This window comes from Spea bombifrons, chromosome 3, assembly GCF_027358695.1.
Source record: "Spea bombifrons isolate aSpeBom1 chromosome 3, aSpeBom1.2.pri, whole genome shotgun sequence".
Taxonomy (NCBI): domain Eukaryota; kingdom Metazoa; phylum Chordata; class Amphibia; order Anura; family Pelobatidae; genus Spea; species Spea bombifrons.
The window spans coordinates 106,419,944-106,446,382 of record NC_071089.1 but is presented as its reverse complement, the minus strand read 5'-3'; the positions used below and the strand labels follow the sequence as shown (position 1 = coordinate 106,446,382).

The following is a 26,439-nucleotide window of genomic DNA, read 5'->3' as shown; positions in this document are numbered from 1 at the left end:
TTGTTGGGGCTGAGCCACAACAGTCTCTCTGAGCGCAGCAATCTGCTCCATTAACAGGCGATTCGTTTCCTGTTGTTGGGCCATATTCTGCTGTTGCGCATGTTGCTGGGCGTGAAAAGCCTCTGCATGAAACTTCCGTTGCTGTTCCAAGGCCTGCTCATGTCTCAGGTTAGCCTGTATCAGCTGCTTTATCACTTCCTCCATTGTGCCGGATGGGCCTTACAGTGCTGCAGCCTTCACTCAGGACATATGCTTCCGGCCCTTTAAATGTCCACAAAATTCAGATGCTGTGTTTTGTCCTGCCGTTGCTCCTAGCACCACTGTGCCCGCATTCTCCACCAATTGTAGGGGACAGCTCACGCATGGGGCGGCAATGACGGTTTCACACAGGTTTCCAACGTAAAAGCGCGTTTATTTAGATGTTGTAGTCACAGAGCACCTTGTAAACAAAACAAACTATAAGCCTGTCCGGCTCTAACTAAACAGCAGGATACCTCTCTAGCAGCCTAAGGTCTGTCACAAAGCAAAGTAACCAGTTCTGTATGGGGTAAAGCTTCATACCTGGTGGGCTGCAGCGCTGGCTGTAGCTGCTCCTTCATTCAGGTTCTCCCTCCCTCTGCAAACCTAACAGCCCTCTCTTTTAAGGCTTCCTCCCCAGTAACGAGCTTAGGAAGCCTCACCTGAGAGCACCTGGGTTTGCTACCATGCCTGGCTGAGGTAACCAGGTGAGATATATATCCCATCAACCACTCTCCCATACACTTTACCACAATATATATATATATATATGTGAAAGGGTGAAGCCGTATTAGTCCAGTAGACACGATGTCAAAAAATAGAGTATTGCAGAGTATGCGGTGATACCTTTTTTATTGGACTAACATAATATTAAAAAGACAAGCTTTCGAGAGTTATCCTCCCTTCATCAGGTCTGAAGCAATACTAATCAACATGTTGATTAGTATTGCTTCAGACCTGATGAAGGGAGGATAACTCTCGAAAGCTTGTCTTTTTAATATTATGTTAGTCCAATAAAAAAGGTATCACCGCATACTCTGCAATACTCTATTTTTTGACATCGTATATATATATATATATATATATATACACATACCTGAGAACTCTCCGGGTTTGACAGATTAGACTTTGCCACAAAAAAAAAATCTTAAAAAGCCAACAGTTCTGGAACAGCATTCATTGAACAGATTAAACTAAAAGCAACCTGTACCAGAATGATGGGAAGAAAAAAGGAAGAAGAAGACTTGGAAGGGCTCATGATATAAAGCATAATCTGTAAAACACAGTGGAGGCAGTGTGATGGCATGGACATTATTGGCTTTCAATGGCACTGGGTCATTAGTGTTTATTGATGATGTGATAGAAGGCAGAAGCAGCCAGATTCATTTGTGTAAAGGGTATATTGTCTGCTCAGATTCAGCCTAATTCAGTAAAGCTTATTAAACGGCGCTTCATTCTTCAGATGCACAATGACCCAAAGCATACAGCAAAAGCAACCCAGGAGTTTTTTAAGCCAAAGAAGTGGTTTATTCTGCAATGGCCGATTCAATCACCTGATCTCAACCCGATCAAGCATGCATTTCATTTGCTGAAGACAAAACTTAAGGCAGAAAGACCCACAAACAAACAACAACTGAAGAAAGCTGCACTATCGACCCGACAAAGCACCACAAAGGAGGAAATCCAGAGTTTGGTGATGTCCAAATGTTCCAGACTTCAAGCAATTATTGCCTGCAAAGGATTCTCAACAAAGTATTACAAATGAATATTTTATTTATGATTGTGTTGATTTGTGCAATTACATTTCAGCCCCTGAAATAAGGGGGCTGTATATGAAAATTGTTGCAGTTCCTAAACGGTTCCGACAATATTTTTGTTCAACTCTTTGAATTAAAGCTAAAAGTCTGCACTTCAATTGGACCTTAGTTGTTTCTTTTCAAAACCATTTTGGTGGCATACAGCTCCAAAATTATAAAAATTCTGCCACTCTAACTTTGCCAGGACAGAACTTTGCTTCCTCTGTACTGATCTTGGGAGGCATCACACACAGTGGTCACGGTGACACAGGTACAATGACCATGCAACCATGGGCGTAGGAACCCCTTAAAATCTGGGGGGACAGCATTTTCCCCCATCAGATCCCCACTTTCTCCCCATCTCTTTTTTTGCAAACACGTACAATAATATATTATTATTAAATAATATTATTATTATTAACTTGAAACACTGGTAAAAATAATGTACGTTTAATACATTAAATATAGGAAAAAACAGCTAATCTTTTTAAGAAAAACATTTTTTTTAATATTGAAAAATTGGACCCTAAGCAAGCGTTTCCTTGGGCCACGCTCCACGCTCCCTAGCATGCAACCACTCCCTCCGCTCTCACACCAAAAAAAATATATGTGCCACACTGACTGTAGATTAGGGGAAGACTGTGAGAGTCAGTGCAGTCTTCCCTCCTTCCGACTACTCCGTGACATTAAATCCAAAATAGAGAAGTAGAGGCTCAGCACTGAAATGGTAAGGTGAGTTTATTTCACACAGGCAATGTTTCGACACACAGGTCTTTCACCTTGCCTGTGTGAAAAAAACTCACCTTACCATTTCAGTGCTGAGCCTCTGCTTCTCTATTTTAGATTTATTGAAGGACTTGGTGGTACCCTGGCTCGTGCACCATCTCACAACTGAGTGCTGCATTCCAATCTTTGTTTCTGTGTATACTCTATGACATTGAGAGGCCCCCCCTCCCTTAATCATCCCCTGAGTCCCCTTGTCCCTCATTCACTAAGCCACACCTCTCTTTTACTTACTCCCTGTAGTTCAGGTATAGATCAAATAAACATCACATGGAAACAGCACATGCATGTATAGATTAACTGAATAAAACATACAAACCCTATATTTGGAGTTATATATAATTAATGTATGGAAACATAGCAGATATGGATCAATAGAATAACACATAAACCCAGCTTTGCAGGTATAAATCAACTGGAATTCACATAAAAAGTCAGCATTAAAGATAGAAACCCCCTGAATTACAGGCATGGATCAAAGGTTGCACACCCCAAAGGCCAGCCCTGGCGTCCACATTCTAGCTCACAGGAACCTTACCAGCACTCTCAGATTACACAAACAAATTACAGTCCAGAGTGAGCCAACTTTGTTCCCAAACAGCTCAGCTCACAAATAATTAAAGCAATTCATCCACACATTAATTCATTACTTCACTCATTCACACAAGTCATCCACACGTGGATTCATCCACATATTCATTCATTCATTCATTCATTGTCACTCTTTACTTCAATACGCTTACTACTCCCCTTTTGTTACTTTTATCCCCCTTCGCCCCCCTTCTCACACTATGTACCCCTCTCTCCCTTCTCACACTATGTACCCCTCTCCCCCCTTCTCACACTATGTACCCCTCTCCCCCCTTCTCATACTATCTACGCGCTCCTCATACTATCTACCTCCCTTCTCACACTATCTACCCCCTCTCCCCCCTTCTCACACTATGCGTTAGACGTGCATTTTTAACTACATATTATGTACATAATATGTAGTTAAAAATGCACGTCTAACGCATATATATATATATATATATATATATATGCGTTAGACGTGCATTTTTAACTACATATTATGTACTTATCTCTTTGAAGTAAAGACCGTGATTGAAATATGATTTCAAAATAACAGCTGAACTGGCAGTTATTTTTCATTCTTTAATATTAGCCCCTGCTGCCAATATATATATATATTAATATTAGCCCCTGCTGCAGATATATACTTATATTATACCCTGCTGCCGATATACATAAAAATTTTACCCTGCTGCCGATATATTATAATATTTGACCTTGCTGCCAATATATATTAATATTAGCCCCTGCAGCCAATACTTATTGATAATAGCCCCTGCAGCCAATATATATTAATATTAGCCCCTGCTGCCGATATATATAAATATTAGACCCTGCTGCCAATATGAATATAAATACTAGACCCTGCTGCCAATATATATTATTAGCCCCTGCTGCCAATATATGTTAATATTAGCCCATGCTGCCAATATATATATAAATATTAGCCCCTGCTGCCGATATATTAGACCCTGCTGATAATATATATTAATATTAGACCCTGCTGCCGAAATATATTAATATTCGTCCCTGCTGCTGATATATATTATTAGTCCCTGCTTCCAATTTATATATTAATATGTAAGGCTTGGGGAGAGAGAGGAGTCCAGTATGCAGGAAGGATACACCAGGCGGGATGCAACTGGGATTGATAGCAGCAAAGTCTGTATACAGAGCCGGGGTCAGGTTCACAGAGAGTTGTGTAGTCCAATATACAAGCCAGGTTCAGGAACACAGAAAATCAGGAGAGCCGTTAAGTAGACCAGGGTCGGTACACAGGAAATCAGGAGAGCCGTTAAGTAGACCAGGGTCGGGACAATGGAAGGCAGCAACGTCAAAGGAATAGCCGGGATCATACACAGGAGTCAATAGAAAATCACTAGGAACGCAATACTCGGCACAATAACTGAGCACTGAGCTTTGCTCAGTGCTGGGTTTTAAACTTGCCGCTCTGGGGATACTCCGCCCCCGGGCGTGGCGTCATTCAAGCGTGTTCCCCGGCGTCTCCACTCGGGGACGCATAAAGTTTGTTGGAGGCGCGCGCCCCTCTAGAGGCAGACACACCGGCTGCAGAGGAGGAAGGAGAAGCGCCGCGGGATCCAATACCCGCGGCTAATGGGTATTCAGGTGAGTGGCTTCGTTGTGGTCCGGGTCTCGGATCCTGACATAATATTAGCCCCTGCAGCCAATATATAGTAATATTAGACCCTGCTGCCAATATATATAAATATTAAACCCTGCTGCCAATATATAAATAAATATTAGACCCTGCTGCCAAAACATATATAAATATTTGCCCCTGCTGCCAATATATATATAAATATTTGCTCCTGCTGCCAATATATATATATATAAATATTACCGTATTTTCCGGCGTATAAGACGACTTTTTAACCCATGAAAATCTTCTCAAAAGTCGGGGGTCGTCTTATACGCCGGGTACTGAAGCTTACCGAGCCGGAGAATCACGATTCCCCACAAAGCCACGCATCTCTAGGGGAGGGGCGAGCTGAGAAGCTGCCTCCCCTGGGCCGGTCTTTAGGACCGAGGTAGGTGCAAGATCGTGATCTCCCTAACTAGCCCTGATCAGCGGGCTCCCTCTTACTAGCCCAACATTAGAGAGCTCGAGGTCTCGGCTTCCGTGCTCCCTAATCACTATGCGCCAACTATTAATGCCGAGCGCGGGGATAACGTCATATCCTGGCGCTCGGCATCTATTTGCCAGCGAATAGTGATGAGGGAGCAGTAAAGCAGAGGTCTGAAATGACAGACCTCACGCTCCCACAACTGGATGGACGATAGAAAATGAGAAAGGTAAGAGATGGGGAGAAAGGGGTGTAAGTGCAGTGCATGTGTATATATGTGTGTGTGTGTAAGGTCAGTGTATGTGTATGGTCAGGTGTGTGTAAGAGCAGTGTAGGTATTTGTGTGTTTGTAAGCTGGTGTGTATATATATATATATATATATATATATATATATATATATGTGTATGTGTGTGTGTAAAGGCAGGGGTGTGTGGTGAGGGTAGTGTATAAATGTGTATGCATGGACAGGCGTATGTTAGTATGTGTAGATATATATATATATATATATATATATATGTGTATGTCTGTGTATGGGCAGTGTATGTGTATGGACAGGTGTGTGTAAGGGCAGTGTATGTGTATATGTGTGTTTGTAAGCTGGTGTGTATGTACATGTATATGTGTGTAAAGGAAGGGGTGTGTGAGGGCAGTGTATGTCAATACATGTGTGTGTGGACAGGCATATGTTAGGGAGAGCTGACCCACCCAATCCAAGCAGGCTTTGTATACAATAACCAGCCAATCACCGGTAAGGTACATCGCTTGCCGTGATTGGCTGGTTGTTGTATACTGGGTAGAGGGGTAGTCTTATACGGCGAGTATAGCCCAAACTCTACATTTTAACTGTAAAAGTTGGGGGTCATCTTATACGCCCAGTCATCTTATACGCCGGAAAATACGGTAGACCCTGTTGCCAATATATTTTATAGTGAAAAAATTGGACCCTACCCAAGCATTTCCTTGGGCCCCGCTCAACGCAGCCTTGCATGCAATCACTCCCTCCGCTACCACACCAAAAAATATATATTTGCCACACTGACTGCAAATCAGGGGAAGACAGTGAGAGTCTGTCCTTCTGACTGCAGCGTGACATTCATAGGTCCTTTCCCCTGTAATCATCCCCAGAGTCCCTTTGTCCTCTCATTCACTAAACCATACCGCTCTTTTACTTACACCCTGTAGTTCAGGTATAGATCAAATAGACAACACATGGAAACAGCACATGCAACTGAATAAGACAAAACAAAAAAAACATAGCATTGCAGGTATAAACCAACAGAACACACAAACCCAGCATTGCAGGTATAGATCAACTGGAAATCACATGTAAACTCAGCACTGAAGGTATAAATAAAAAAAACAACACATGGAAACAGCACTCCAGGTATTGATCAACTGAATAAGACATACAAATCCTGTATTTGGAGGTAAACATAAATAATGTATGGAAACATAGCAGATATGGATCAACAAAACAACACAAAACCCAGCTTTGCAGGTAAATATCAATTGGAAATTACATATAAACTCTGCATTAAAGGTATAGATAACCCCCCCCTAAACTACAGGCATAGATCACAGGTTGCACACCCCAAAGCCAACCCTGGCGTCCACATTGCCCACATAGAACCTGACCAGCACCCAAATTACACATACATAGGATGTGCCATCTTTGTCGCCAAACAGCCCAGCATGAGTCAACATTGTCCCCAAACAGCTGAGCGTACGCCATCTTTGTCCCCAGTGCTTAAACACCCTGCTTATACCATCTTTGCTTGTTTGACAAATCAATAATACACCTATGATTCACAGTCACTCACTAATTCACTTTCATTCACACAATCATTTATTCTTTCACACAAATTATTTACACATATTCATTAATGCATCCACACATTAATCTATTCATTCTCTCTCTCATTCTGACTCCCTATCTACCCTATCTGCTCCCTCTCCCTCCCTATCTACCCTATCGGCTCCCGCTCCCTTCCTATCTATGCTATCTACCCCTTCTCACTCCCTATCTACTTCTTCTCCCTCCCTATCTACCCTATCTACCCCCTCTACCTCCCTATCCACCCCCTCTCCCTCCCTATCTATGCTATCTACCCCTTCTCACTCCCTATCTACTTCTTCTCACTCCATATCTACCTCTTCTCACTCCCTATCTACCCCCTCCTCACTTTCTACCCTCTCCCTACCCTTTTTGTAGGTCACTTACCCTACAGTCCTGTGGTGGGAGCGCGAGGCCTCTGTCTCGCTGCTCTGCCGCGATAAGCGCGGCTTCACTGCTGAGCGCCGGCACTGAGACAGACGCCTCACGCTCCCACCACTGCAGTCGGGACAGCGTTGAGGCAGGCTGCAGCGGCAGGGAGCAGAGGAGACAGGAGGGCGCCGAGCGGTTGCTGAAAACGACTGCTCGGCACCCCTCTCTCTCCTCCTGCGGCGTTTCTATTGGGGGGGTTCCTACGGCCCTGGGTGGGATTTCTTAATTATCGGTCCCCCCCGCATGAGTTACTGGGGGGGATCTGTCCCCCCCGGTTCTTATGCCCATGCATGCAACACCCATAGATAAGAAAATGTCTAGAAGATAATCATTGAGAATGTCATGTCATTTTGTTTGGACAGCTTGTTTAACTGGAACATATAAAAATGAATTTGTAAATAATAAGCTGGTTGTCGGGATCTTTGTGGGCTAAAAGGTAGACTTGGTATTATACACCAAACAACCATAACATTATGACCACTGACAGGTGAAGTGAATAACACTGATAATCTTGTTATCATGGCACCTGTCAGTGGGTGGGGTATATTAGGCAGCAAGCGAACATTTTGTCCTCAAACTTGATGTGTTAGAAGCAGGAAAAATGGGCAAGCGTAAGGATCTGAGTGACTTTTACAAGGGTCAAATTGTGATGGCTAGACAACTAGGTCAGAGCATCTCCAACACAGCAGCTCTTGTGGGGTGTCCCCGGTTTGCAGAGGTCAGTACAACTACAAAAGTTGTTCAAAGAAAGAAAAGCAGCTAAGGCTCATTGATGCATGTGGGGGGGGGGGGAGGCCAGCCCGTGTGGTCAAATCCAACAGACAAGCTACTGTAGCTCAAGTTGCTGAAAAAGTTAATGCTGGTTTTGATAGAAAGGTGTCAGAACACACAGTGCAGAAGTATATTATCCTTACCTTCTTTAATAATTCTCCAGGGTCGAAAGAAAACTTCATTCAGTAGCAAATGTGGATACTGTGGGTGGTCTTTAAAATGTGAATCTAATCTATAAACAAGAGGTGGGATTGTTGCATGTCCAAAGCGAAAAGCAGCTGTTGTAAATATATTCGACACAGATGGATTCAGTTTTTCATCATATCCTTGATATTCTCCGATATACTGATCAAAACTTGTTGGTCCCACAATTTTTGGAATGTAATCTCGAATAGTGATAATCTTAAAAGAAAACAATCAAAAAACTGTCAAGGTGTATTTTTAAAATCAATTTGATAAATACAGTTGAGATTTGTGGTCAATTTTCTAGATACAGTACATAATGAAAATTCTGACTATTCAAAGCGATACTCTAGTGTTCAAAGCAGATCTTCAAGAAAGAACACATGTTGTTCACTGTAGATGCAAGTGTGTTGCTTTTTTCTGGTTTTCAATAGAGTCTCAGTAAAAACCCATGTATGTGTCACCAGCAACTGTATCTACTATGTGTAAAATAGAGCTTATTAAGTTGTGACATGCATAACATAAGACAATTATTGTACCATGTAGTACAATCGATATTCTATATATAAAAAGTAAACCAGATCATTTGGGTATCTGTTATATTCCTTAACAAAATTTACTATTGGCAAAATACTTTACTAAACATTTAAGGTTTGTGGGTACCAACCTGATGCAAAGCACCAACAATTTTCCGAGCTTCCTGATATGTTATTTCAGAACTCCAGTGGGGATTGAGCTTTTTCAAGGTTTTAGCTAGGCGATTATGTTCTCTTAACCACAATGTGTGTATTGCAGTTAAGGATATGACTTCATTAGACCTGCTTTCCCCTGCAAAGAAACATTCAATTCTTTCTGAATTATCAGACATAGGATTTTGTATACAAGGTGATGGTGATTCTTCCACAAATGGCATGTATTCTCGTCCGGCATCTGAATATTTCACATTTACTCTCAGTAGGCCTTCTTCACTGGAAAGATTTCTCAGTTTGTCTTGCAATGCTGGTGTGCTTCCATAGACAGTTGATGCATCAATAAATGATGTTAAGCCATTTATTTGCTCTCTTGGGTTTGCTGAAAGTTTTCCGAACATTACACCTTGATTGCCAGTACCACATGCAGCAGATGAACGATAAAATGGTAAACAACCACCTTGGGATAAAGAATCATTTGCAGATAACTGTGGGGGAAAAAATAATAATTTTAACATATACTCCCATACCAAAAAAATTCCCAACAATTAAAATATAGAGGGCATATATGTGCATTGAATTTCTATAAAATATAGTTTGACTCTCAATGTATATTTACTTATGAAATTGCAAAACATTCATTCATTTTACAAAGCTAAATGGATATAAAATACCACTATAAGCTGAAGATTTTCATCAGAAGCTTACAGCAGAATTAAAACATATCACCAGTCACAGGACAGAGCAAATAATTTGGTGCAGAATTAAAACATATCACCAGTCACAGGAGGGAGTAAATAATCTATGGTGTGAAAATCATAAAGTGTGCCAAAAATGGGCCAAAATGAAACATATCATCAGGTGATAAGTCTCATGATACTATCCCATTTCCAACAGTATATAGAAAGTGTTCTTGGTTCAAAAAGTTTGAAAAGTGGTCTTGTCACCATGCAATGGAATGATTTCTATCAACAACCTACTTCCTTCAAAAGGAATTATGCTCTTTATATGCTGACCTCTGCCTTAACAGGATATATAAATAGTTCAAATGTTACGCAACAGGTGTTTTTGTGTATCCATAACTCCCTTCTTGTTTATCCATGTTTTACTGCAAGAAAGGCTGAGAATAAAGCACACATTGCATTCTCACATATTTCCTGCCTTATACAAGAAAAACCCTGCCTTTCTTGCAGTTGAAGCTTACCCCCATGGGCCATTTATTCATTGAAGCCTTTTTCCAAGTCTTTACATGCAATAAAATAACAGGTCATTTTTCCCGGTTAAGCTTCAGATTTCCTCCTAAACTGGAAAGAAACACACCTAATATTAAGAATAATAATTAAAGTCAAATATTCCTTAATTACCTTTATTGGATAGCACTGGTTAATGTTTTCACAGGTAGATCTGCAATCCACATCCCACATCATTGGTATTCGACTAATACTTTGGGGTGTTAAGGCAATGTCATGATCAATGTATTGTCCCCATTCAATTATTATGTGGGAATATTGGTCATCTTCCTTTAGGGCGCTGCTGGATGAATGCATTATTTGCTTGGTAACTTCTCGAACCTGAGTCAAAAGAAAGAAAGAAATAATGCTTTCTGTGGTCACGATATTACACACCAGTACAAAATCCATAATATGACGTTATAGACAAAAAACTGTTGATCCAAGTTAAAGATTCACTGTTAATACGGGTATAATTAAGATTTAATCCAGTATAACTAGTAAGCACTAGCATTCTGTAATATTCTGCAACTGTAAAGCTATCATACTTAAATGCCCACAAGAATCTCAAATATACATAGATAAAAAGATCAGTAATTTTTATCACCCTAAACAAAAGACAGAAAATAACATTATAGAGATAATGCCCTCTGTAAAAATGACCCTTATTTGAGGTTACCAGTCAATGTGATTGTTTTTTCCAAATTTACAGTAAGTATGTCTTCAATAGAGTATTTGAACATTCACTTCTACAAATGCTTATACTTCTTTAATCCATTATATCCCCAGGAGCTTCCAAGATGGTGTCAGTTAGTATCCCAGACTCCTTCAGTAAGTAGCTACCCTTCCTCAGATTGTGCCTCCTGTCTGATCTCTTGTACATTATACAAAGCGGAAGATAAGACAATACCAACAATTGTATAGCACCATTTAAAACTAGTTATACTTTGTTTTAAACGCAGCTCTTTACTTTGAAACAAATATATCACAGCATTACAATTGCAACATCAACTAACATTTATATGTAATCTTTTTATCCCAATCTGACACATTTCGCTTGTTTTCTTTTTAAGATGTCATAACCATCGGTAAAATATGTCATATGTATAGGTGTCAGATTATCTAATCCTTTCCAAGATGTATGTGGGCATTTCTCTTTCATCTCACACGTATCTTGTGGAATTATGGAATGATAATAAAGGCAAGGAGAGCAGCTTGTAGACCCATGTTTTGTATAGCGTTAAAGAGAGCTATGATCAAAGTTTCCAGAAGTGATCGTTATCATACCAGAAGTGATTGTTATCATACCCAGGGTGGCCCATCCGAGAAAGGCTGCTGTTCCTGTAGCACTTTTCAAGATCTAATGCAGAGGCTCAAAATGCAAACTTTACCATGTTTTGGTTGAATAAACTATGAACCTGCAGCGTTTTCAGCAGCAAGAGAATCTGAAAGCTGAAGCCATTTCCATTGTAGACTATAGTACTAGTACTGGTTAATATTCATTTATTGCCTGAAATGTTTAGTCAACCCAAAAATATAATAATTAAAACACTTTGTACGAATAACAATCTTACATACTGTATAAGCAAGTAACGGTGAAATATTAATCTTATAGTACAGCAGTATAGTACACATTGTATATGTATTGTAAGTAGTTTTGATACATTCTTACCGGAGGGAGGGGAAAATTGTTGTATAGGAAATCAGGATTCCAACCTTTTGGCTCACTAATTCCATCTTCATATTGAGATGGAAGCCAACGAGTCAAAATAGTATTTGAAGCACCCCAGGCTGGATGATTTCTAAGGAGAAGAAAATGTCCAATATGATATAAATACATATTAAATATTCTTTAAGAAAAATGTTTAGACAAATATTTAACAAAAACATATATATTATATTTGGGATAGGATAATTAGCAGGATGCAGGGATTAATGCCTAAGTATATCAGAGCAAATTTGAAGCTTAAACTTCCCACATATTTTCATTTTTTTTTTTTTTAACCCGTTTTCAATTTAGTTCAGTATCTGATCTGCTGTATTGTGCCAGGTGTCACATCAAATCATAAACACTTCTGTCAGGCAGCATAGATGAAGTTCAGGGGAGATGTGAAAGTGGTCTACGCTTGAAGGGGAATGTATGGTATATGTAGGGGAGTCTGATCAACCAGCCATTGACTGGATGATGACGTTCAGTTGCTCAACTCCAGGAATCAGTCTAGGGTTTCTTAAACGTAATCCAGCTCTATTATGAATGCATGTATAGCTAGAAAAAATGTATACATGTTCTGCTGTGACTGCACAAAATGAAATTATAGAGGGTGATTTATAAATGTGACATAGACATAGAAAATAGGGAAAACTGTAAAATTTTAATTGCAAAAAGTGATACAGTATGTGGAAAATGGACACAATGACATAAAAAGTTTCACATGCCAAAAAATCCTGAGGTTATACTACAAAAATGTACAGTAAATTGAAAGTAAATCTGTTTAATTGTATCAATTTGCTACAAGCTTGATTTTAGCCAATTGCGCCTTTAGAAATCACTCCCCATAGAAATGATAATAAAGGCAAACTACAATGTCCCAGGGAGCATCCTAAACAATGAAATCAGATGACAGGATGAGCCAATAAAAAGCTTGTTTTTGTAGTCGCATGATGCAGCCAGTAATAATGGAAACTGTGCGGACGTCTGCTTTTGTGTCAGCATTTCCTAGCCAACAACCAGCAGCTACAGGAAAATACACACTATGATAGCAGGAGCTTGGATCTGTGTTTATGTGTGTGTGTATTTATATGGGAACATTTCTGCAAGTATTTGTCTCTATTAACCCCTAAAAACTTTGATGATGTTTTGTGAGTCATGAAACCATGTGCCAGAAAACATGAGAGCATGGAACGTCATGATTAAAGCAGCAGTGTGTGCTTCTGCACATACCAATTCCTGACGCTGCCTGGCGTAGTGGGGTGCTGTACTTGAGAACTGCCATTCACCCTACCCTTTCCAGAAGTCTTGCGATGACGTGATTGCCCAAGACTGTCTTTGTGTTTACAATCAACACGATGCTCCATTTATGAGGAGTGAGTGCTGCTGATCAGTCAGAGACTGAGTGTTGGTAGGAAGTAGGTCAAGTAGGTTAAGAGTGTGGCTAGGAAGCAGTGTTTTATTTTTTTATATGACTTTACTTCCAACTGGTAGGTACCAATTGCCAAGTATTTATGTTTTTTTTTTATCTTACTAAGCATGGGATTTATAAGAAGAATAATGCACTTTATTAACATTATTTAATTTGACACCTGTTTTCTGTGTGAATTTAAAGGTTTCTGTGATACACTGATAAATGCCAAACATTATGGGCGTCTAGGAAAGAAAGATATCAGGAGGTAAGAGGAAAGATGGAGTCTCCAACCTACAGAAGCACTCGTGAGTAGTATGGTTATTTGAATGCCTTACATAAACAGTAAACAATAGACATGCAGTTACCAGGCGCTGGGCACGTGTTTTTTTATTTAGCCCTGCTGTGGGCAAGCAGCAGTGTTAGGATCCAGTTCCCCCACAGCACTGCAGTGGACCTAGATCCTACTCTCTGGCAGCCGGTGGATGTCTGCACGATGCAAGTAGACAACCTCCGCTGCTGGCACCAGAAGTGCCGGCAGCCGAGGTTGTCTAAGCGCATCGCGTCATAGAAGCCCCGGCAGAAGTGCCGGCGTAGGTTGTCTGCGCTCATTGCGCAGAAGTCCACCGGCCGGGCCCGCTAGACACCAAGGAGTCTGGGGGTGCATTGGTAAGTCTGGGGGGACAGAGTGGCATTTCTAGGGGGCATAAAGCATATATGGGGGCAGAGTGGCATATTTGTAGGGCAGAGTTGCATTTCTAGGGGGCATAAAGCATATAAACTTTTAGGATGCGGCCTATAATCGGGTGCGGCCTATATTCTAGCCAATACGGTTTATATATACATATATATATATAATTGAGCATATAAAGAAATAAAGAAGGAATGTAAAACAATGTAAATGGTAAATACCCTAAATAAGTACCTGTTGTTGCAGGCACCAGTAATGTGCCTGTATTTTAAGGCCAAGCAATTGTTTGGGCACAATGATGGAACATATTGTGGTATACAACCTGATACATTAGAAATTAAACTGATTACTTCAGATGGGACTCCTATAAAAAAACATGTACAGTTAGTAGAGTAAAACAGAACAATTGGCCATATTAACAGAGAACAGGCCTGCATACTGAGCTGCACTAACTAAATTCTTACACATGTCCCACAAATCCATTTGATCTGCAGTATACAGTTTTCATAAAAATCTCTATGACAAATGGTGGGAAATGTATGCCATGGAGATGCAGATTGTTTTTTCCAGTTCATACAATATGCACAGTGCAAAAGATGCGTTGGTGCAACATGATTTTTCTTTTTATTATTTCACTTTTACTAATAAAATTATCAAAATGTTGATAATACTAAGTCGACAGTGCATATTTTCTAAAAACAGTACTGTAATATTAATGACAATTATCATGTTAGGAAGGGATTTTTGTTGATTTGTGGCATTAAAATCATATTTTGTTACTTCTGATTTGGCAATACATGCTTTACCTGCTAAAATAGATGATTGTTTCTGACTGTGATTATTTTTTCCAATAATTTGCTTTACAATTGCTATTTCTTCTGAAGTTTTAGGAATGACTTCATTCTCCCAGTCTGATTGCCTTAAATCACCTTTTGACTTTAAATTGTTAAGTATTCTGTAAGAGGCAAGGAGGAAATGGATGGATTGTTACACAAATTAAATCTATTTTGAATAGTATTTGAATTGAATATATTTGAAGATGCCAAAGAAGAAGGAGAAATTCTAAAACATTAGGAATACTAGGCATGTGAGTGGCTGTCCTTAAACTCTGGTGTCCCTGAAGCTTTAATGGACAATCCGGCTGTACAGTATTTCACACATTTACATTTATACTAATTCTACGATTCTTCACTTAGCTTGATTGTCACCCACCATCTGCTATCATGCAGTTATTTGGGAATTATTTGAGTGATATTTTCACTAATAAACAAGTTGTTCGTGAGTAAATACCAGTGCATGCAACCTTACATCGGAGGGGAGGTCAGGCGATTTTAGGACAACTCTCATGCTTATCACAATTTACATAAAAAGTTGACATTTAAAACACAGAAACTGAGGTCCCTTGGACCCCTTTCAACTAATGAGGCTGATGAGTGAACCTCTTCTTCCACCATGTGTGTTGTTTGGGCAGAGGGTAATACAATTAACCTTCAGGGGTCATAGAGCCCTCCCATGATTAAAAAACTAATAAATAATCAAATGTAATTAATATTGGGTTCAATTTCACTAGACACACCCAGTCATGATTACTGCCAGCCTTCAGTCTAAACATCAATTAAATAGAACCTGTATAGCAAAATGATGTTGGCTAAAAGCTCTCAAAAAGCAGCACATGATGCTATGATCTAAAAATTCAAGAACGAATGAAAAATATTGATATCTGTCAATTTCGAAGTGCTTCCAAACTCATTTCTAAGGCTCTGGGACTCAAGCGAACTACTGTAAGAGCCATCCAATGTCTCAGTAAGAGAAATAGTAAGACATTAACACTCATCAAAGCTCATGTGGTAGTACAACGTTTGGTGAATCTTATTGTATCTAACTCATATAAATCATTTACCTTTTTACTGTATGTTCCATAAAGGAAACTGGCTGTTTGATGGTGTTGTTCACAGAGCAACATTGTTTCATTTCTAGACAAGAACAAATTGAGATTTATTGTACATTCATTGAACTGAAGTATAGTTTGTTGTAACAATCACTCAGAGTTATGAATTTTAGAATATTATTTTTCATTCTTACTGAAGAATGTCAGCACCTCAATACACTGGGTACAGCTATAGTATAGTATGGACAAGATTGAAAAGTAGAATGACATTTCTAAATTGGTTATTCACTGGCTAATAGAGCCAACATGGTGCTCAATCAGTAAGTAGAGATGGCCCTAAGTGAGCATTATGGGAAAATATTACTCTACAACTTTTAGCATCCAAAAGTAGCCATCCTCTTCATGGTTGACCAAAAGCACACATATATCTGTTTTTGACTGTCCACAGTATCTGTGTCTAAGGAAAATGTCAGCCTTGGTTGCCATTACATTAATGGTTTACAAAGGAGTCCGTGACCTCATTACTTTCAATTAAGACATTTTTCGCCATACCAGAAATAACTCATAAACCTAAGGAACACGAAAAATAGGAGTCTGTTAAAGCTGAGACATAAACCAGAATCATACAAGCCAATAAAGAATAGAGTGCGCACATGGCAAAAAGGCAGGCACCAGAGATGATTCCATAGCAGTTCAGTAACCAGTTGCTACATTTACTGGGTAGCTAACTTTATTTGAATCTAACTCTCATTCTTATCACAGATACTTAGTTTAGAAGCCCAAAAATGTTGTATTATTTTAACACCACCAGATTTTAGGCAAGCTTGTGCCTCATGTTCATTTAAAGTTTGCATTTTTAGGTTTCAATTTGAGTGCTGGTCATTTTTGTCTTCTAAGTCTTGAGTTCAGCTTATGAATATTCAAAGTTATATTAGGTTTGTGTAATGAATGATAATCTTGAGTTGGTTAATTCCCAGATGTATTTGGGGGTAAGGAGCACTTCTAATATTGACTGTCTGCAAGATATAAGCGACTACATTGTAATTTCAGTAAAAACAAATATGGACATTTCTATATAATGCATCAATATAATAGACATTAATCTGGTGTTTACGTTATTAATAGTGTAACAACAATAAACAAAGACATTCAACTTGGCTTTATAGAATAATTGAGCCTGCTTGATCAAAAATAGTATCTATCGAATTCTACAACAGTGTGGGCTTAATGCTAATAAATTATTTTGACTGAACACATTTGCTTGTTAACACAAGGAGAAAAACTATTGGTGGTAACCACCAACCACCTTGGGATTCTAGAAAGCAATTTTGATCACCTTTATGCATATCTAGGAACTCTCCCTGTTTGTCTGGATGTTCTACAAATTAGACATGGTTACAGGGTCTTCAGAAAGGCATTTGACCTACGGATGGAGTAACGTTGAATGAACCCATTCAGAACCCAGATCCCACCACCTCTCCTTCCCATGTCATATCCATTGGGGGTAAGGTCTACCCATTTGTTAATACAAAAAATGTCTCAATGTCTTCTGTAAGGGCACCAGCACTGGCGTAACTACAGGAGTGGCAGCTACGACGGGGCAAGTGACTCTTTGGGGGGGATGTATGAGCATAGATGTGTACTTGTGTGTGCAAGCATCGATATGTAATTGTGTGTATGAGCATAGATATGTAATTGTGCTTGAGCGTATATGTGTAATTGTGTGTGAGAGAGAGCATGGGTATGTAATTGTATCTGTGTGAGAGCATGGATATGTAATTTTGTATTTGAGCATGGATGTGAAAGTGTGTGTGTGTATATGTCAGGCTGGTAGAAGCAAGGTGAGGAACCCAGTACGCAGGCAGATTACAAATTTAAAGTATCGACGATCATGTACTAAAACAAGATACAGAAATACACATGCAATTTTAGCATAGAATTCACTAAACTCATCTTGAAGTTTAGAAACAGGAAAGCATAATGTTTTCATTTGTGTTTACTTGAATCTTCTGAAATAAAAGTAAAAACAAGGAAAAGAGAAAAAAAACATATATTTTTTCAAATTATTTAAATGGACCAGTCAACCACAGAAGATAGTTCAGTATAAAACAAATGGAAAATCAGTATACCATTACAGCCAAATTGGTAGCACATGTATGAATCAAGAAATATGCATCTTTTATTTTGGTTGCTTAACAAGAATGTACTGTTTAGAAATCCAGTATGTATATAAAAATCCTTACATTAAATATTCACTTGTGTATGTTTTACTCTTTATAGTGCATCCTTTTGTTTACAAAGTAGTTTTCCCTTTAATGATGCGTAAAACTTACCTTGGGATGTATTGTTACATTTCTCAGTATGAGAAGGTAAAAAACATGCCGTTGTTATAAAAAATCGAAGGAGTAAAAATGTTTTCATTCTGTGAAAATATAGACAAACCAAATGAGTTATCTAATAGATAGAAATAATTCATGTAGCATGACAACATAAACATTTATAAAACATATATTCTATTTTAATGTGAAAGATTAAAAACTGTTGCTCAGTTATCCGACAATGAAAGGTTAAAATAGTATTGATTATTATCTCTTTCTCTCTCTCTCTATATATAATATATATATATATATATATATATATATATATATATATTCTCTTTAAAGTAGCAAACACAATCTTATATTCTAAAAGTATTTGACACAAGTCAGCATGTTCCAAATGTAGCAGATTATTGACAGACTTAGAGAAAGTCATGCATTTACTCTTACAACCAATGTAATGTTCTTGTCAGTTTTTCTATTATTAATATTTGGCCCCAGAATTGATCTTTAAAATTGCGCTCCTACCGCATTTCTTGAGGACTAAAATCCTAGTACTGCAAAAGTTAAAAATAGTTCAAAACAACACAATTGGAAACTAAATGAACATTTAAATGCCATCCCAAAATATTTATATTTGTTACATTTCGTTAGCATTTCTCTGCACAAATTAATATGAAGTATTCACATACCTTTTAGAAAGGATGGTTTTCCAAGTGTTCCTTATGACAAACTTATACAATGGAACAAGAGAAAACCCAGAGGCAGTTTCTGCATTAAAAGCCTCTTTCATGCACCAGTACTTTTTAAATTGGTCAAGGGGAAAATGATTTTTCCTTGTGGATTATATATCCCCTTAAGCATTCAATCCTTTTTTTATATTGATCATTTACTAGGTATAAAAGTTTATGGAAAATGTTATATTGTTAGAAAAAAATTAGTATTTTGAATTCAGCCATTTGTATCAACAATATACAAAGTAAAAATTTAGGATCGAATTTAACAGTTTTGGAATAACAATGCTTAGAAAGTACAGATTCCAACATGATACATCCACTGAGTTTTAAAGTACTTCAAAGTGTTCATTGTTTTCTTTGTTGTAAAAAGAAAAAGCAGATTGAAATTACGTGAAATAGATGTTTTCATTCACACTGAACAGCAGAGGTAAATAGTATTAAATATTATTTCAAATATCATACACTAACAAAATGTTCTGATTTTATGGGGCAGATTTTTTGTTCAGTTGCTGCTACAACTATGTGGTGTTGCTTATAAGATAGAAACAAATTCAATGGAATCTACTACTGGAACCCATGCAAAAGTTTTCTATGTTCTATAACCCATTTTATTTCTGAAGATCAGTTTCAGTTTGTTTTTGAAGTTCTATTTTTCGGTCCAGTTGGTCATATTTTTCACTAGTTTATCAATGACTACCTACACACACAAGTAAAGAGTTTAAACTCCTGGATGGAGGGAATTTCAACACATATAGCATAGTCATGTGGCTAAACTGAATCTAAGACAAGACCAAGGGCCGATTAAGGTTTTTGTCTTTACACCAGGAGAAATGGCCAGACTTGGTGGGCCAAATGGTCATTATCTACAGTCAAATTCTATGTTTTTATATTAAGCAACGATCACCTCTTGCAGTAGTACTGACAACCTTGCATGTCCTACTTGTCTAGAAGCCTGCCAGTGTTTTGGAATTCCCAGTGGCAAACCTTTGTGTTAGTGTAAAGTTTGTAATTGCATGTGGTAATGTAATGTGGTCCTACTCCATCATCGTGCATATGAAGTGACCTTGTGCAACTTGACCTTGCTCCTTATGCTAAAAGAAGACAAGATCTCAACTCACAGAGAGCAAATCCAACCTAGCTGACTGAAATATTTAGATTGTAATCAAAATGTGAATTGGCATATTTAGAAGTGCAGATCATGTCAGGATTTGTCATGGCACTTTGAAGATACCAATGTCAGTCAGGTCCTCTATTTATATGTCATGCAACTATCATTCGAAATCACTGGGAAAGTGTGTTAGTGCCATGTACTATAGTCTTTAATATTGTGACCATCTCAGCCCTGCATACAATAGATGTAGAGTCTTAACAAATAATGTAATTTTTTCATGCATACAGAGATTCCTCAAAATCCAATGTATTTATTCAGCATTTAGCTCCTCTTGCAGTGGATGCATTTGACTGAGATGTACTCAAGTCCAATACATGGTTAAGAGTGGACAGCTGGGAGGAGATCAGTGTGTGTGAGTGTCAAAACCATAAGCGGAACCAGCAAGAGCATTCTATGTTTGGGTACTCGTGTGGGACTTGCAGTAACATGTTAACCTAAAGACAATAATTTTAGCTCTTGTGTCAGCTTGGTGACCTGAGATCTTTGCCTCGCTAAAGTACCACTTTATATAGATTGCTCACCATAGCTATCTCGCTCTGAATTGTCATTGGGTAATTCCTAAATATGTGATTAGTGCTCCTTGAGGACTGGTGTGAGACCCAGTGAAGAAAGCTAAAACTATATTTACTAAAATGGGCCCCAAACACAGTTCTGGAAACAAAATATGTCTTGTGGTAAGAAATTTTAAGGTGAATACAGAATTCTCCTAATCAATGATGCTTCTGTCCACTTTTATAATCATGTTGAATGTCTTATAAATATTAAATGAGTTTCAAATTAGGGCAATGTGAATATTTGTGTTAGTGTTGGCATTCTGATATCTGTATATATATATGTCTGTGCTTAGTATATATAAAGTTGGTGCCTTACACTGCCACCTGGTGGTGAACTTTGGTCATGTTTCTGTCAACTTCCTGTTCCAGGTTATTCCACTGTAAGCAAGTCTGAGGAGAAGTAACAGTTCTTACACACAGGCCTTGGAAATATAAGTCTGTAAGTCATTGGTGTAAATGCATTAGTATATACTTTCACTGATTTAAGTACTGTTTCATGTCGGTGTATATTATTTTCATGTCAGTAAGGTTATATGAGCTAGGCTTTGTTTTCTGTCAGTTGATATTTGAATAGTCATGTATGCCTGTCACTTGTATGCATTGTAGTTTGAGAATGTGTACAAACAATATTCTAATATATGTTCCTAATTCTGCATATTTTGCAGTTTTACAAAAGTAAAAGTAAAGTCAGTAAGAGTCCAAACAGTACCCTTGCTTCCTGGATTTTTATTGAGAAGTTGTTCGCTGTCTGCCAAACCTTGTACTAGCAACACATCGTGAGGGCAGGACAGTTGGTGTATGCCTCCTTCAGAAACTTTGGATTTCCATATAAAGTATGCTTTATTGTTTGAAACAGAACCACAAATTAACTCAGTGAGTGATCTTTGAATTCAGCATATTTTTTCAGAATGTCAAGTCAGTTAAATTAAGTTAATAATTTAAATCTAATATTTAAGTATTAGTATATATACTAGTATACTAAATATTAATGTCTATATAAACATATAAGTTAAAAATGTAAAGCTAATATGCCCAATTCCAATATTGTTTTTCTCTACAATTTAAATAAACCTGTGGCTTACCATTTACAGGTTAAAATAAGCAATACATATGCATTAGTACCCATCACAACTTCCTAGGCTGTTATGATTATTCTTGCCCATTAGGTTATCTATCCCCCATTAAGCTGCATTAAGCTAATAGTTTAATCAGCCTTTTCAATAGAGAGGTACGGAGAAAGGAGATAAGTGAAAGACATAAAATGTAATACATAATTTTGTCTTCCGCTACAGATTTCAATTTTCAAGAGTAAACTTTTAAAATGAATACTTCAAAAAAAATCACTGATTAAAATACAAAAAGCACAGGCTCTAGTTAGTTTTAATAAATATTTTCAGTGATAATGACAATTCCCCTTAGATAATGGGAAGCCTGTTTCCAATATTCTCAAGTAACATATTTTACACTCTTCTGGGTCTCAGGAAGAGTTAAAATTTAATGTTGATGAAGAATTTAGCTATTCACATTTAAAAGAGAATAATACAGAGGCAGATCTTTGGATTTTTGTTGCCCATGCATTTTTTAGAAGAGATTGATGAACTGATTGGGAGATTCGCTATCAATAAAGATGGAAGTGTGTTTTTTCCTTGCTTCTTCCAAGCTTAATGGCAGATTGCATTACACTGCTGCATTACTACAGGGAATACTTTTCTGATGTGTTACAGCCTCAATGAAATATTAAAACAGTTGACTTCCTCTATCTTTGCCTTAAGCCCTGTCCTGCTTTGATGCCAAATGTGTTGTATCTAAAATAATACTAATGAGAAATTAACTCTGCTTTCGACTTTTAAACTCCTATCAGATGTATCTGTAAAAATTCATTAAAATCCTCAGCATATGCCATTCTGTGAATTGAGGCAATTAATTACAGATCTCTGATTTATTCATGCTGAATGTTAGCGTCCTTAGAGAAAGCGAGTCTTTTATGGCAGAAGTGGGTGCTTTTGACGTAATGAAAAAATGCCTTTTTCAAACACTGCTATGTTTCAGTGCCTTGATTAGTGCAGTGTACAGCAGTTTGCACCAAGGTTAAGGACATTTCTAAGAAAACCCCATCCTTGTTCTATTAGATACGTTTTTTTAGCAAATCACAAGAACTCTTTGAACTAAAAAGATTTAAAATGGAAAAATTGTAGTTTCATAAAAATGTTTTTATGTATGTAAATGTAAGTATGTACTTTGAAATAATTAAATTCATGCCACTTACTTTTCATTTACTATCAAAGCTGATTTTACAAGTACTCAAGATAATATGCAACATTTTACTTAGGAAAATGTGCCGCTAATTTATGGTATGAAATTTTATTGTATGCTTTCTATCTGGAGACACTTTTGAGGTCCTGAAAGCGTAAGTGACTGCTTCTTTTTCTATGCCGGTCTAATAAAACACCCAATCACATTATAGGAAAATAATATGGTTTGTGTTATAAAATAATGCATGTAGTGTACATGTAATTGATGTCGGATATAGCACGAGTGATATGTGTACAAAAGGTGTGCTAATGTGCACAACTGTACTTCGGAAATGTTTCCACCTCTGCTGTCTTTTCAATTCTCTCACTCCAGCTATGGCCTCCTCTTGTGAGTCTAAACACAGGCAAGGTTGGGCACATATCTTTATAGTTAAACCTTTAATAATAGGATGTGAATATTGATTGGCTGGAATGTAGATTGACCATGACAGTGTGTATGAGTTAAATTAGTTGCTTAACGGTTATTTGATCAGTTTTGAACAATATTTTGTACTACCACACAGCTGATTTTAAATGTACGCATTGTAAACTTGTATGGTTGGACTGACAATTGGCCTTGAATAATGGACTCAAATCAATGAAAAGGGCTTATTTTCCCAAACCCTTTTTCAAGTTATGTATTAGTACAAAATATCTCCTATTGACTTTGATTTGCGTGTCTAGGGATACAAAACAGTTTTTTCCATTCTAAAAAAAATATTAAAGAAAGATTATGAAATATTATATTACCCTGCATCCTGACCACACCAAATGCCATGAATACTACCATACCACCCCTGAGCTTAAATAGTGACTGGAGACTTCACAAAATCTCCTAGCACGCATGAACGATTTATAGAAAAAAACTTTCAGTACCTAAACTGTTTGGAAATACCTGTGCCACATCTCGGATGCTTACTATCATCTCAATGATTAAGGCAGTGAGTGCGTGACCTCTCTGTGAATTTTCTCTGAACCTCTGTATTAAAAATTGGGTGGGATGGATGGGATATTTGTTTGCTTTTAATTTAAGGTTCAATGTTTAGTGGATATAAGAAAAAAATTCAAGGTGGAACAAGCACTAAAAGTTTATAGTAGAAAAATCTGTGTAGGTACTTAACCCCTTAAAACAAGACTGTTTTTTACTTGTAGTACACTTTGGGAAAAAGGCTGTTTAAACGATGTTGCTGTTTAGCTGTAATTTTCTTCTTTCTCATTTAGTGTACCCACACGCATTATTTTTTGTTTTTCTTCAGGACAAGCAGGACTTTCTTCCGATACTGTTATTTGTATCATATCTAATTTACTATAAAAGGACTTTACCCTTTTTTTTTTTTAAAAAAAAGGACTTTTTCTCACTTTTATTTGAAAAATGATTTACTCATCTGCAAAAACTAATGAAAAAATCTGCTAAATAGATTCTTATATTTGTCCTAAGCAGCATTTTGCTTTTTCAAAACAATTTTTTTCAAATATGGTCATACTGCCCCATGTCCTATTTGAGAAATCTTTGAAGCCAGCCACTTCAAGTTACCCCATCAAACCATATATGTTTGAAAACTAGACACCTCAGGATATTTCATATGTTAATATTTTAACTCTTTCCATGCACTAATTCTACCACCAGCCTTTTTGTTTTTTTGCACACAAATTTTAATTCAGGTATGAATTTACCACGTCCGGTATATGCCACTGTCAAACAACATAGTATGTGTTTAACAACATCTCCTGAGCACAGTGATACCCCACATGCATGGGTTTGTTGGGTTGTGTGCGGGGTGCATTTTTCAAATTGGAATTTTGACATGTTGAGAATTCTGCCCCCATATCCTCTTTGGGATATCTTTGAAGCCGGCCAATTCAATTTACCCCATCAAATCATATCTTTTTAAAAAATTTACACTCCTGGGAATTTCAAATGCTGGTATTTTAACTTTCATGCACACATTTTACCACCAGCCTTTGTCGTAGTATTTTCTTGTGTGTTTTTTCCACACACATACTTTTGGTATGATCTTACTGGTATATGTTACTCTCAAACAACAACCCAATATGTGTTTAGCAACATCTCCTGAGTACAGTGATACCCCACATGCATGGGTTTGTCTGGATATTTGGGAGATAAAAGGCCACTTTAGTGAGGTTTGTATTTTTTTTTAGAAATTTAGTTGGACCTGGTGGTTCCCCTGATGGTAACATAGGTGGGAAATTATTTTTACATGTTAACATTTTTTTTTTCATTTTTTTTATTTTACTAATCACATTTTGATTAGTGAGCTGGGCTCCATTGACGTGCATGGTTGAATGCAGTACCTCAAGAGTTCTCAAGATAGACCCTCTGTGAACTCATTAGTGTTTCAGTTGGCGCTGCACTCACTGATGGCGCTAGTGGTTCCTCTTCCGAACAATCACAAAGCGATCAGGGTAGGGGGGTTGTGTTGTAGGGGGTAGGGCGATTGCTGATCGTTTCCTAAGCTTAGTTTTAGCTGGCCACCATTTTTTGGGGAGCGGGGATTCCCCTCCCAATAACGAAGGCTACCATCACTTGTGAGGCTTCCGTGTGTGCTGTAAAGCCACCGATCGTGGCAAAAACTCCACGGTCGCAGCAATTGCAGGTATCTGAAAGCAGCTCGTTCATGTATTGGCTTCATCACGAATGTATTGTATCGTGAACCCATACATGTACAGGCTTTGTCATAAAGGGGTTAAATGCATGTAGATAAAGCAGCAGTAAATGCTAACATTTGGTAGCTTGGTTGTATAGGGAGAGGCATTGGCAGTAGAAAGAGGGAAGTGCTTATACCATTGTACATAGTAGTGGTGAGACCACACTTGGAGTATTGTACGGAATACTGGAGACCATATATCCAGAAGAATATATATATATATACTTTAGAGACAGTTCAGAGAAGGGCTACTGAATTGGTTAATGGATTGCAGCATATAACTTACCAGGAAAGGTTAAATGATCTCAGCATATAGTTTGGAAGAAAGATGAGACAAGGTGATATGACAGAAATATTTAAATACATAAAGGGAATCAACATGATGAAGTAGTGCTGTGTCATGTCTCACAGTTTGTGCCTAAATAACTATTTAACGATAGGAGCCAAGCTGTACCACCATGTGTGTCTGAATCCCTATTTAATGATAGGAGTCATGTTGTACCACTGTCTACATCTGGCTTGCTATATAATGATAGGAGCTATGATGTACTACTGTCTAGCTTGCTATATAATGATAGGAGTTACGCTGTACCACCGTCTGTGGCAATGCA

The 26,439-nt window shown here is 37.8% G+C and overlaps 1 protein-coding gene across 1 annotated transcript in view; it reads right to left on the bottom strand.

The window, feature by feature from the left end:
* TPO (thyroid peroxidase) overlaps positions 1–19,202 on the bottom strand; it is a 132,734-nt gene extending 113,532 nt beyond the window's left edge. The window contains exons 1-7 of the mRNA XM_053460445.1: positions 19,102–19,202; positions 18,938–18,966; positions 14,438–14,567; positions 12,066–12,195; positions 10,529–10,735; positions 9,143–9,652; positions 8,436–8,694 (exon numbers count right to left, since the gene is read on the bottom strand). Coding sequence (XP_053316420.1) covers positions 8,436–8,694; positions 9,143–9,652; positions 10,529–10,735; positions 12,066–12,195; positions 14,438–14,567; positions 18,938–18,966; positions 19,102–19,202 — 1,366 coding nt within the window. The remainder of the gene's footprint in view (positions 1–8,435; positions 8,695–9,142; positions 9,653–10,528; positions 10,736–12,065; positions 12,196–14,437; positions 14,568–18,937; positions 18,967–19,101) is intronic.
* Positions 19,203–26,439: the final 7,237 nt, after the last annotated feature.